The following is a 13,974-nucleotide window of genomic DNA, read 5'->3' as shown; positions in this document are numbered from 1 at the left end:
CTTTCTTTCAGTGAAGACCACTACTAACTCATCAGTCAAGTAAAAGAGAGAAGCGAAAAAACACTCGTCCCTCCGTGGAATGAGTTTGACACGCGCTGTAGCCTACGGAAACCTGTATGCACAGACAGTAGCACCAAAGCTATTGAGTTAATTTAGTTGATTAATGCGCTATAGATTGTTTTAATTATATGCACAGACTTTTACGTTTTTTTTTTACAGTTTCTAGCGTATTCAATACTATCTGCTATATCAATATTAGGACTAATCGCCCAACATCAGTGCCCGACCTCACTAATGCTCTTGCGGCTGAATGGAAGCAAGTCCTCTCAGCAATGTTCCAACATCTAGTGGAAAGCCTTCCCAGAAGACTGGATGCTGTTATGGCAGCAATGTTCCAACATCTAGTGGAAAGCCTTCCCAGAAGAGTGGAGGGTGTTATAGCAGCAACGTTCCAACATCTAGTGGAAAGCCTTCCCAGAAGAGTGGAGGCTGTTATAGCAGCAATGTTCCAACATCTAATGGAAAGCATTCCAGAAGACTGGAGGCTGTTATAGCGGCAATGTTCCAACATCTAGTGGAAAGACTTCCCAGAAGAGTGGAGGCTGTTATAGCAGCAATGTTCCAACATCTAGTGGAAAGACTTCCCAGAAGAGTGGAGGCTGTTATAGCAGCAATGTTCCAACATCTAGCCGAAAGCCTTCCCAGAAGAGTGGAGGCTGTTATAGCAGCAAAGGGGGGTGGACCAACTACAGATTAATGGCCATGATTTTGAAATGAGATGTTCGACAAGCAGGTGTCCACATACTTTTGATCATGTACTGTATATAGAGCGTGTGAGCATGTGTGATGAGAAGACATTTATCAGAAAACAGAAAGCGAAGTATTTATTTGTGCTTTGAGGCGTTATGCCTTTTTAGGGCTTATAAGATCCAACTTCTCTCCTAATGTACCACCAGTCTGTAGATTATGTCATTGTACATAAGTGGAATTCTTTCTTCAATGTAAGTATTGTGGTGAGTTTGTATTACCTTGTAAATGAAATTCAAATATAATGGCTGTTTAGGGTCAACATGGGGAGAGCGGGTCCACCGAGAGACTGAAGTGAGATGAGTGGAGGCCACATGTACACCTCAGAGAAGTGTCTGATGCCCTCCCATGAGTGGAGGCCACATGCACACCTCAGAGAAGTGTCTGATGCCCTCCCATGAGTGGAGGCCACACGCACACCTCAGAGAAGCGTCTGATGCCCTCCCGTGAGTGGAGGCCACACGCACACCTCAGAGAAGTGTCTGATGCCCTCCCGTGAGTGGAGGCCCCATGTACACATCAGAGAAGTGTCTGATGCCCTCCCGTGAGTGGAGGCCACATGCACACCTCAGAGAAGTGTCTGATGCCCTCCCAGTCACCCGGTCCCAATCCCTTGGATAGAGACCCTCTCCACTCTCTCCATTGATTCTGAGATATAATAACAAACAAGAAATAATAATAATGATTCTTCTCCTCATCCGTCCAGAACTCTTATTCATTTTACAGCAGGTTTGCAAGTCACACAAATAAATACAATTACATTGCATTATAGTTTAATCCTTCCTTCTCTCCCAAACCAAACCCATCCCTCTCCACCTCCCCTTCCTTGTTTTCTCCCCACTTTACCACAACAAGCCAAGCTTGTCCCAACCTTCGGCCCTTGCCCACCGAAGCTACACTTGTCTCTACCTCCCATCCTTGCCCACCACTCCGACACACTTACTCCCATCTATCCATCAACTTACTCATCCATTCTCATTCATTCCGGCCCAACATACACCAATGGCCTTCCTAAGAGTTACACCAGCAGAGTCATTACTGTTGGACAGAGGAGAGGTTAACCACTGGCCTTCCTAAGAGTCCTTACTGTTGTACAGAGGAGAGGTTAACCACTGGCCTTCCTAAGAGTCATTACTGTTGGACAGAGGGGAGGTTAACCACTGGCCTTCCTAAGAGCTACACCAGCAGAGTCCTTACTGTTGGACAGAGGGGAGGTTGACTACTGGCCTTCCTAAGAGTCTTTACTGTTGGACAGAGGGGAGGTTGACTACTGGCCTTCCTAAGAGTCCTTACTGCTGGACAGAGGGGAGGTTAACCACTGGCCTTCCTAAGAGTCATTACTGTTGGACAGAGGGGAGGTTAACCACTGGCCTTCCTAAGAGTTACACCAGCAGAGTCATTACTGCTGGACAGAGGGGAGGTTAACCACTGGCCTTCCTAAGAGTCCTTACTGTTGGACAGAGGGGAGGTTAACCACTGGCCTTCCTAAGAGTCCTTACTGCTTTACAGAGGGGAGGTTAACCACTGGCCTTCCTAAGAGTCCTTACTGCTGGACAGAGGGGAGGTTAACTACCTAAAGGTTACATAATCAGGGTGCTACTTTTACTGTGGTGTGTGTGTTTGTGTGTGTTCTGTGTTTCCCTTTATAATTACTGCCCATTAAAGTTAATGAGGGCTTCATGAAGTTTGCTCAATGCCCAGGAGTAAGGGGCTCTTTGTGTGTGTGTCTTTTTTTATAATTGCCAGAGAGCATAGGGTGTTCATTGTAGCCAGATTAATTAACACTAAGGAGAGTGTTTGTTTACAGGCAAGGTCATTACCCAGCATACCCCTGGGATGACATAAAACAAAAAAACTCAGAACACTACACAAGAAGTCCCAAAAGCAGAGATTAGAGAAATCCTGTCTTGTCAGGGGTCGTAAGGGATTGTCCCATTTCTCTGTTTGTGTGTGTGTGTGAGATAGAGAGAGAGGGAGAGAGCATGCATGTGTGTGAGTTTGTTATTTACGAAAAGCAGGTGAGAAAATATGTTTTGGGGTCAGGGGCATGTTTCTCTGTTTGTATTTATACATTAGCTTCAGTCATTTTGCGTCACTATGACTAAACACAACATAACTTCTTTGGGAACGGGGGCAGTATTGAGTAGCTTGGATGAATAAGGTGCCCAGAGTGAACTGCCTGCTACTCAGGCCCAGAAGCTAGAATATGTCGATTCGGATAGGAAACACTCCAAAGTTTCCAAAACTGTTAAAATAATGTCTGTGAGTATAATATAACTCATATGGCAGGCAAAAACCTGACAAAAATCCAACCAGGAAGTGGGAAATCTGAGGTTTGTCGTTGCCTATCCAATATGCTGTGTCTATGGGGCCATATTGCACTTCCTAAGGCTTCCACTAGATGTCAACATTAACAAGATTAGGATTAACAAGAAGTTACTTGCTAGCGTCCCACATATCCCAGAGATGATAACAAGGTGTGTTATTATGTTTCACTTTCTATGAATGTTGTCTCTCGGGTCCTTCCTGTATGACAGGATGTGTTGTTTCTCAACTCACTTGGTACATTATGGGTTCATTAAATGACTAGAAAGCAACATATTCAAGTATTGGATATTCTTTGCAAACATTTCATTTTTTATACTATTTATTGTTTTCACTCCATATACAAACTTATCCAAACAACAATTACAGACACACACAAAAAATGTCTCATCTACCCAGACCTGCATGCTCACCCCCAAATCCCTAGTGCCTGCAATATGTTTGCTACTTGGCCTTAAATTGTATCAATTTGTTTTCTTGTCACCCATGCTATTTCAAAATGTTAATAGTAAATCACTAGATTTTTCCATTCTGTTAATCATGGCGGATTGATTTCCATGTTTTTATTGTACTTATTTTCAAGATGAGTGATGAGAATCGTCCAGCCTGTTGGGTATCTCACCACACCTCCACATGCCATGTCTTGAAATATGCAGACAGACGGGTTAAATGTACGTTTACAATGTAATACTTCTGACAGACAACGTTCTAGCTCAGCCCACAATTTACAGACTTTATAGCATTCCCAGAAAGTATGGATTATTGATTCATTGTTAGATTTACACTTAAGACATGACTCTGCTGTTGTACTGGAGAATGTGTGAATTTTGTCTCTTGTACAATAAACTATACACATTAGTTTGTGCTGGATTAAGCATATATTAACTATAATTTAATTAGTTATGTTCCAACACTCCCTCCATCTTGTGCCAACATCAGTTCTTTTTAAGTCTTGGTTAGTTTATATTTGTCGGTTGGATAAACTCACTGCAAGGTGATATGGAACTTTTTTTTCTGTCATGGAAATAAATGACAACAACAACAAGTCTTTTACGGTCTCTATGCCTTTAGTTTTCCGGTATGTTTCCGGTATGTTTTCCGGTATGTTTCCGGTATGTTTCCGGTATGTTTCCGGTATGTTTCCGGTATGTTTTCCGGTATGTTTCCGGTATGTTTCCGGTATGTTTTCCGGTATGTTTCCGGTATGTTTCCGGTACGGACCAATGTATCTGTGAATTGTGGAAAGCTTCCCAAGGATTGTTTCACCAGGTAGTTTTTAGGGAGTGACATTGATTCTTGTAGAATACCATTCATTTTCTTCCATATTGTTATAAACTATGAAGTTATTAACTATGTTGTGTTATTAACTATTTTCTTACATTCATGCTTTGAAAATAGACACGTAAAAAATATTCTGTGGATGAGAATGCGCATCTTCAATATGTACCCTCTTTAGTACATTTAACATTACGTTGTAAGTAAAAGCCTTGGGTAGCGAGTTGATACAATTCTAAGTCTGGAAGGTTAAAACCACCCTCAGATTTAGGAAGATGTTAACCTGTAGTTGTTGCCTCTCTTTGAAAGTAAAAGAAGGTTCGGTCAAAGGGCTCGACAGGGGTGGTCATAAGACCTGACTGTGCTTTGAACACTGGGAACCTGGCTGACCTAATCTACATAAGTACCTACCAAACCCATCCCAACCCAACCTACCAAACCCATCCCAACCCAACCTACCAAACCCGTCCCAACCCAACCTACCAAACCCGTCCCAACCCAACCTACCAAACCCGTCCCAACCCAACCTACCAAACCCATCCCAACCTACCAAACCCATCCCAACCCAACCTACCAAACCCATCCCAACCCAACCTACCAAACCCGTCCCAACCCAACCTACCAAGCCCGTCCCAACCCAACCTACCAAACCCGTCCCAACCCAACCTACCAAACCCATCCCAACCCAACCTACCAAACCCATCCCAACCCAACCCAACCTACCAAACCTGTCCCAACCCAACCTACCAAACCCATCCCAACCCAACCTACCAAACCCATCCCAACCCAACCTACCAAACCCATCCCATCACATCCCAACCCAACCTACCAAACCCATCCCATCCCAACCCAACCTGCCAAACCCATCCCAACCCATCCCAACCCAACCTACCAAACCCATCCCATCTCACTTTTTGTGCATAGCCCATTTTAGGGGAGCAAAAGTATTGGGACAAATTCACTTATGTGTATTAAAGTAGCTGTGTACAAAACGTGCTGTAATTTCTAAACGGTTCACCCAAAATGGATAAAATTAAAGCTGACAAGTCTGCACGTTATCCTCATAGTCATTGTTTGATTTCAAATCCAAAGTCTTGAAGTATAGAGCCAAAATAATAAGGAGGGCACTGTATGTGTCAATCTCATAAACTGAGCTGGTTTCTGACAAGCAGAGCCGCGGTGCTCTGTAGGCCTATTTGTGCTTTTGGTTTTAAACACATAGAAATCTAGTTTGATAAGATGTGTTTAACCTTTCTCTGGCTACTTGGCCTACAATGATTGGGAAAGACAACCAAGCTAATCAACAGGAGAACAGCAGAAAAACAACAATTACTTAAATCCCTTACCACAAGATGCTCTATGTTGGGCTTCACTCTCATTATCTAACGACCAAAAACGGATAATTAGGCCTTGATATTTAGCTTAATTAAGTGGGTTTGTCATGCGTGGGTTGTTTTTGAAGACATACATGTAGCTAATAACTCCATTATGTTGAATTCTCCAAGGATCAGTTAAAGTAAACTCTCATATAAGATAATAACTTCCAATACTTGGAGAGTTGATTAGCCATTTTAATGACATCTCTTGGGGACAGTACGGGGCTTATATACGTATAGTGGACAGAGCAGCAGAGATACAGTTGTTCGTGTTACTGCAGGATTCAGGGACAGAGAGTCAGAGAGTCAGAGAGATAGAGGGATAATCTCTCACACCACCTGAACCTGTGGTGGAACACAGCCAATAGACAGACCCGGACCATCAACTCTACTACCTGAACCTGTGGTGGAACACAGCCAACAGACCGACCCAGACCATCAACTCTACCACCTGAACCTGTGGTGGAACACAGCCAGCACAGAGACAACGGACCATCAACTCTCCCACCTGAACCTGTCGTGGTGGAACACAGCCAACAGACCGTCCTGGGCCATCAACTCTTCTACCTGAACCTGTGGTGGAACACAGCCAATAGACCGACCTGGGCCATCAACTCTACTACCTGAACCTGTGGTGGAACACAGCCAGCACAGAGATCCGGACCATCAACTCTCCCACCTGAACCTGCCGTGGAGGAACACAGCCAACAGACCGACCCAGACCATCAACTCTACTACCTGAACCTGCTGTTGTAGAACACAGCCAACAGAACGACCCATGGTCCATATCACTGTGCCCAGTAAGTAGTTATGGGCTATAGAGTAGAATAGGACTATTCCACAGTACGTAGGCCAAGGCTTTAGAGTAGAATAGTACTATTCCACAGTACATAGGCCTAGGCTTTAGAGTAGAATAGGACTATTCCACAGTACATAGGCCTAGGCTTTAGAGTAGAATAGGAGAATTCATTCGTATTTGTAGTGTTGGTGCTGAATTAAGAATGAAAGCTATAAGCCATATCTGGATGTTGGTTGTTGGGGCGGCAGGTAGCCTAGTGTTTAAAGTATTGTACTAGTAACCGAAATGTTGCAAGATCAACTCCTTGAGCTGACAAGGTAAAGATCTGTCGTTCTGCCCCTGAACAAGGCAGTTAACCCACTGTTCCTAGGCCGTCATTGAAAATAAGAATTTGTTCTTAACTGACTTGCCTAGTTAAATAAAAGGTAAAAAAAAAATAGGGTGCAATTTTAGCAAAACATGGGTAAACTTAGATTAAATAGAGTGTAGATTATTCAAGCAATTTATTTGCTGATCAAATCACCATTTTAAGAGAAGACATTATCATACTGGCTGTTGATACTTGTAAGCTGACTGATGAAGTCCTTATGATCCACACATTGCTAACTCTGTCACTCTCCTTTCAGGTTTTACGCATCAACGGAGCAAGCGTTTGTGTTTGTCTGTGCATGCATAGACCTGGAGCGCAGGTGTGCGGAACCAGCTCAGCCATGACATTCCTCCGCAGGTTGCAATGGAACGACTCCTCCGTTCTAATCCATCCCCCAGGGTTCTACATCATCGGCTTCACCTCCCTGCCCTTTGCCAACCTCTACTTCATCTTCCTCGCTTTCGTTTACGTGGTGTCAGTCGTGTTCAACACATTTGTGATCTATATAATCATGGTGGACCATCGCCTCCACAACCCCAAGTTTATGGCTGTTGGTAACCTCGCGGTGGTTGATCTGGTGCTGAATACTTGCATTATTCCCGGTATGCTAAAGGCATTTCTTGCTAAGAACAATTTTGTGCCGTTTAATCTGTGTATGGTACAGATGTATGTGTATTATTCCTTCATATGTATGGAATCGTTCTCCATCGCCGTGCTCGCCTATGACCGTATGATCGCCATATGTTTCCCTCTGAGGCACGGCTCCATCAACACCATGACGAGTATGTCATGTATTCTTGGTGTCATCTGGTGCTTCTGTCTTGGTATACAGATATTCAGTGCTGCAATTATGACCAGGCTGTCCTACTGCGATTCCGTTAATGTCTACAGCTATTTCTGTGATTACGCACCAGTGTTTCGGCTGGCATGTAACGACAACACCCTGCAATGGGCTGTGGCTTCAGTTCTGAGCCTGGTTATCCTCCTTGGCCCACTGTCCTTCATCATTCTGTCATACATGAGTATTCTAATCGCTGTGTTCAGGATGAAAAGCGTTGAGAGTCGTGTGAAAGCGCTGGCCACCTGCACTGAGCACCTCATTCTAGTGGCAGTATTCTTCTTTCCGGTTCTGATTATTTTCATGGTTGGGTTATTAGCTCGCATCAAACCAGACCCTGACCTGCGCGTACTGAGCCTGTCGCTGGCCTCGTGCATCCCGCCCTGTCTCAACCCCATCGTCTACTCTCTGAAAACTAAAGAGATCAAGAGCAAAGTGCTCACCATGTTAAGGAGAATTAAAGTTCAAGTAGTTAACGATTGATCTTTACGCATAGGTTGCTGCATAGGTTGCTACATAGGTTGCTACATGCGCAGTGGCGGTTCTAGCTTGTATGGCTTCCTGGGCGAACCCCCACTTCAACCCCCCCCCCCCAAAAAGCATCATTCTGTACCAACTGTCATTTTTATTCAGACATTTGGAACAACACAAATAAATAATCACAACATTTAAAACTATATAAATATAAAGATATATAGAAAAATAAGACTCATAAATATAAATAATAATGAACAAAGACAAATAGAAACAAATGTGTTGATTTGGCACTGGAGCATCAATACATTACCCATCCCCCAACACCGTCAACCAAGAGTCAAGACTACATTACCCATCCCCCAACACCGTCAACCAAGAGTCAAGACTACATTACCCATCCCCCAACACCGTCAACCAAGTGTCAAGACTACATTACCCATTCCCCAACACCGTCAACCAAGAGTCAAGACTACATTACCCATCCCCCAACACCGTCAACCAAGAGTCAAGACTAAACCAATTAACTTTGGTGGTGTGCAGACTGGTTTTATATTGTTCTTAACGATTTCACACAAACCAGAGAAAAATGCAAAAATATGTCTGTGAAATTATATATTCACAGTATTATGAATGAATTGTTGTTTATTTGGTAGCATTTCACAGTGTGACTGATTTTACTAATTACATTAATACTGTACAAAGTTAGAGGTGTGCTAATTGATAGATTCCCCGTTCCCGAAGGTGACATGATGTCATTGATGTAACGTGCAAATGAGCAATAGAAAACCAATTGCGCAAATGTCACCATTACGATTGTTTTTGTGAGGACGCCCCAGTACCGCCCCCGACAAGATGCTGCCCTGAGCGGCTGCCCATACCTCGCCTATACCTAAATCCACCACCGTACGTGCGTAAAGTCAAGGGTGTTGAAATGGAGAGACATACATGTAACTAATACATAACTTATCTTGTCCCGTTGAATATTAAATATAAAGCACTTGGCATTTTCATCTTTTAAATAGGAGTTCATAACGAGTGAATGACGTGTTTTGTTTTTAATATTTTCATTGATGATTGTGTCCATCTATTTTTGAACACAGAGGTATCACAGAAATGATTATCAATGACTTACATTTCCTTTTCAGCTTTCCTACAAGACAGAGGTGGCTAGAGGAATACGCTATAGGAGGATGAGCTCATTGTAATGGCTGAAATGGAAAAAATAGAATGGTATTAATCACATCAAACTTTTGTTTGAGTCTATCCTATTAATTCCATTCCAGTCAGCCCGTCCTCCTATAGCTTCTCCCGCCAGCCTCGACTACACGTTCTGCAATAACTCCATATTTGCACTTCCTCACCCTGTGTCATCAACCAACCAAACAATATTCCCAACATCCATTTTCTAGTAAAAAACAGAAAATCAAACACATACTGTATCTCTGTACTGTATCTCTTATCATCATCCTAATCCTATGTCATTAACCAAATGTAATCCCTTGAAATGGGCATGGTAGGCTCTATAACCGACTGAATATTCCCAACATCTTCTAGTAATAAAGCAGAAAACCAAACACATACTGTATCTCTGTAATGTTTTACTTTCTGAGTGCTTCAACAGGTTTAATAAAGCTACCTGGTTGATCCTGTTCTTTTATCAATATGTTCTCAATATTTGTCACTGTGTTTTTACCTGTTTAAGTCCTGATCTGTAAAGCTCACTGGACTGCAATATATTCTAAGAAAGATGGTAAAGAAATAAAGTCTATTATTATTATTGTCATCATGCTTTGTGAAATACAAGCATTAGCACAAATTGCAGGGTTAGAAACAAGCTCATTTTAGGAGTATAGTCAAATATCAGTTTGCAAACAATGTTAACTTCTTTTAATGTTAATAAACCCTCCATAAAAACATGGTATTTTTTTTTGCTTTCTTGAGTAACGCAGCTCATAAATGCAGGTGTTTCAGCCTAGCGCAGTACTTGCTGTGGTGGTGGGGCAGCCAGTGGAAAAATACTGAGCGTAGTTGTTGGTAATGTTCTCTAGTTGCGCCGTGATTGGCTCAGTGTTCTGTCACTCATGGGGACAATGTGTCCCTGCCAAATCTAAGGGTAGAGCTTGAAAATTCAATCTCCTTGGGTGCTGAATTAGAGTGCTTTGTATGTGTATTCATTTTTGTAAATGTGTTTGATCAAAATATAACCTTTTTATAATCCTAATAGTTTAGGCCAGTATTCATGGGCCTACTTATTACCGTGGTAGCTGACAGATCCATAGCTGTTGTTCAGGTAGTGTCTGGGGTGTAATTGCAATATGAGCTGTTTCTCTTGTGGACACACATGAGAGACACACCCCAGCCGCATTTGAATTTAAACAGTGATAGAATGTTTAGGTTCTATCAATTATAGAAATAGTTGAATAACATTCACATTTTTTGTATCGTTATATGAGAACATAACCCACAAAAGCCCCCGAGCTACAACGTTGTGCATTCCAGTGTTCCAGTGTTTAAACGTGACGTAATCTTGGCCTCAATTCACCATTTCAAACCTACATTTGTCTAATCAGTTCCGTGTATGCAAAAATAAGAAGTTCAGATTTATACACCAACGACGTCATTACATTAAAAGCCAGACTAACATGGAAGGGACACAAATCTAATTTTATGTGTCATATGCGCCAAATACAACAGTTGTAGACCTTACAGTGAAATGCTTACTTACAAGCCCTAAGCCAACAATGCAGTTCAATAAATAGGGTTAAGAAATGATTTACTAAATAAACTACAGGAAAAAAATATATAAAAAGTAACACAATAAAATAACAATAACGAGGCTATATACAGGGGGTACTGGTACCGAGTCAATGTGCGGGGGGACAGGTTGGTCAAGGTAATTTGTACATGTAGGTAAAGAGACTAGAAAATACACTGCGAGGAGCAGAAGTGTAAACAGCAAGTAGCAGCAGTGTAAAAACAAAGGCGGGGGGGGGGGGGGGGTTAATGTAAATATTCCGTATGGCCATTTGATTAATTGTTCACCGGTCTTATGGCTTGGGGGTAGAAGCTGTTAAGAAGCCTTTTGTGCCTAAACTTGGCAATCTGGTTCCGCTTGCTGGGTAGTAGCAGAGAGAACAGTCTATATGACCTGGGTGACTGGAGTCTTTGACCATTTTTGGGGCCTTCCTCTGACACTGCCTAGTACATAGTTCCTGGATGGCAGGAACCTTGGCCCCAGTGATTTACTGGACCATACACAGTACCCTCTGTAGCGCCTTATGGTTGAAGGCCGAGCAGTTGACACACCAGGCAGTGATGCAACCAGTCAGGATGCTCTCAATTTTGCAGCTGTAGAACTTTTTGAGGATCTGGGGACCCATGCCAAATCTTTTCAGTCTCCTGAGGGGGAAAATCTGTTGTCGTGCAATCTTCACAACGGTTTTGGTGTGTTTGGACCATGATAGTTTGTAGGTGATGTGAACATCAAAGAACTTGAAGCTCTCGACCCGCTCCACTACAGCCCCGCCGATGTGAATGGGGGTGTGGTCGGGCCTTCCTTTTCCTGTAGTCCATGATTATCTCCTTTGTCTTGCTCACGTTGAGGGAGAGGTTGTTGTCCTGGCCCCACACTGCCAGGTCTCTGACCAGCCTTTCAAAGCACTTCATGGCTACAGACGTGATTTCTACGGGGCGGTAGTCCTTTAGGCAGGTCACCTTTGCTTTCTTGGTCACAGGGACTAATAGTCTGCTTGAAACATGTAGGTATTACAGGGAGTGGTTGAAAATGTCAGTGAAGACACTTGCCAGTTGGTCCACGCATGCTCATGTCTTTGTAATCCTTCTGGCCCTGCGGCCTTGTGAATGTTGACCTTTTTAAAGGTCTTGCTCACATAGGCTACCGAGAGCATTATGACAAAGTTGTCTGGAACAGCTGGTGCTCTCATGCATGCTTCAGTGTTGCTTGCCTCGAAGCAAGCATTGATACATTTTGCTCATCTGCTAGGCTCATCTGGTGGGCAGCTCGCGGCTGGGTTTCCCTTTGTAGTTCGTAATAGTTTGCAAGCCCTGCCAAATCCGGTGTAGCAAGATTCAATCTTAGTTCTGTATTGATGCTTTGCCTGTTTGATGGTTCGTCTGAGGGCATAGCAGGTTTTCTTATAAGGTCCGGATAATGTCCCGCTCCTTGAAAGCGGAAGCTCTAGCCTTTAGCTCGGTGCGGAGGTTGCCTGTAATCCACAGCTTCTGGTTGGGATATGAACGTACGGTCACTGTGGGGACGACGTCATTGATGCATTTATTGATGAAGCCAGTAAACGAGGTGGATACTCCTCAATACCATTGGATGAATCCCAGACCATATTCCAGTCTGTGCTAGCAAAACAGTCCTGTAGTGTATCATTCGCGTTATCTGACCACTTCCGTATTGAGCGAGTCACTGGTACTTCCTGCTTTAGTTTTTGCTTGTAAGCATGAATCAAAAGGATAAAATGACGGTCAGATTTGCAAAACTGGAGGCCGACGGAGAGCTTTGTATGCGTGGAGTAAAGTTTTTTTCCTCTGGTTGCACATGCTGGTAAAAATGGGTTGAAAAAGATTTAAGTTCGCCTGCATTAAAGTCCCCGGCGACTAGGAGCGCCGCTTAACAGATCCCCTGTTACTGTAAAACTGTTAACATATACCCTGTTACTGTATTGCTGTTAAAACTTATCTGGGATATGTGGGATGGTAGCGTCCCACCTCGCCAACAGCCAGTGAAATTGCAGGGCGCCAAATTCAAAACAACAGAAATCTCATAATTAAACCCCCCCCCCCCCAAAAAAAACTACAAACCTCAGATTCCCCACTTCCAGGATGGATTTTTCTCAGGTTTTCGCCTTCCATGTGAGTTCTGTTATCCTCACAGACATCCTTCAAACAGTTTTAGAAACTTCAGAGTGTTTTCTATCCAAATCTACTAATACTATGCATATATGGGCCTGAGTAGCAGGCAGTTTACTCTGGGCATGTTATTCATCCAAGCTACTCAATACTGCCCCCCAGAAGTTATTAACAGATCCCCTGTTCTGTATTACTGTTTACATGTCCCATGTTTCCTTCACTCATGCTGCCAAACATACCCTTGTAAAACTGACCATCCTACCGATCCTCGACTTTGGTGATGTCATTTACAAAATAGCCTCTAATACCCTACTCAATAAATTGGATCCAGTCTATCACAGTGCTATCCGTTTTGTCACCAAAGCCCCATATACTACCCACCACTGTGGCCTATACGCTCTCGTTGGCTGGCCCTCGCTTCATACTCGTCGCCAAACCCACTGGCTCCAGGTCATCTACAAGACCCTGCTAGGTAAAGTACCCCCTTATCTCAGCTCGCTGGTCACCATAGCAGCACCCACCTGTAGCACGCGCTCCAACAGGTATATCTCTTTGGTCACCCCCAAAACCAATTCTTCCTTTGGCCACCTCTCCTTCCAGTTCTCTGCTACCAATGACTGAAACGAACTACAAAAATCTCTGACACTGGAAACACTTATCTCCCTCACTAGCTTTAAGCACCAGCTGTCAGAGCAGCTCACACACCTGTACATAGCCCATCTATAATTTAGCTCAAACAACTACCTCTCCCCCTACTGTATTTATTTATTTATTTTGCTCCTTTGCACTCCATTATTTATATCTCTTCCTTGCACATTCTTCCACTGGA

At 43.2% G+C, this 13,974-nt stretch overlaps 1 protein-coding gene across 1 annotated transcript; it reads left to right on the top strand.

Moving 5' to 3' along the window:
- Positions 1-7,250: 7,250 nt before the first annotated feature.
- LOC139388228 (olfactory receptor 2AT4-like) lies at positions 7,251-8,273 on the top strand. Its single transcript, XM_071134776.1, has one exon. The coding sequence runs from the start codon at positions 7,251-7,253 to the stop codon at positions 8,271-8,273; it is 1,023 nt and encodes a 340-aa protein (XP_070990877.1).
- The last annotated feature ends 5,701 nt before the right edge of the window (positions 8,274-13,974 follow it).

The sequence above is a fragment of the Oncorhynchus clarkii genome, chromosome 29 (genome assembly GCF_045791955.1).
Source record: "Oncorhynchus clarkii lewisi isolate Uvic-CL-2024 chromosome 29, UVic_Ocla_1.0, whole genome shotgun sequence".
Lineage (NCBI taxonomy): Eukaryota > Metazoa > Chordata > Actinopteri > Salmoniformes > Salmonidae > Oncorhynchus > Oncorhynchus clarkii.
This window is presented reverse-complemented; position numbering and strand designations above follow the sequence as displayed.

Coding starts and splice junctions, on each gene's coding strand:
- LOC139388228 (XM_071134776.1), top strand. CDS start 7,251: ATGCATAGACCTGGAGCGCAGGTGTGCGGAACCAGCTCAGCCATGACA.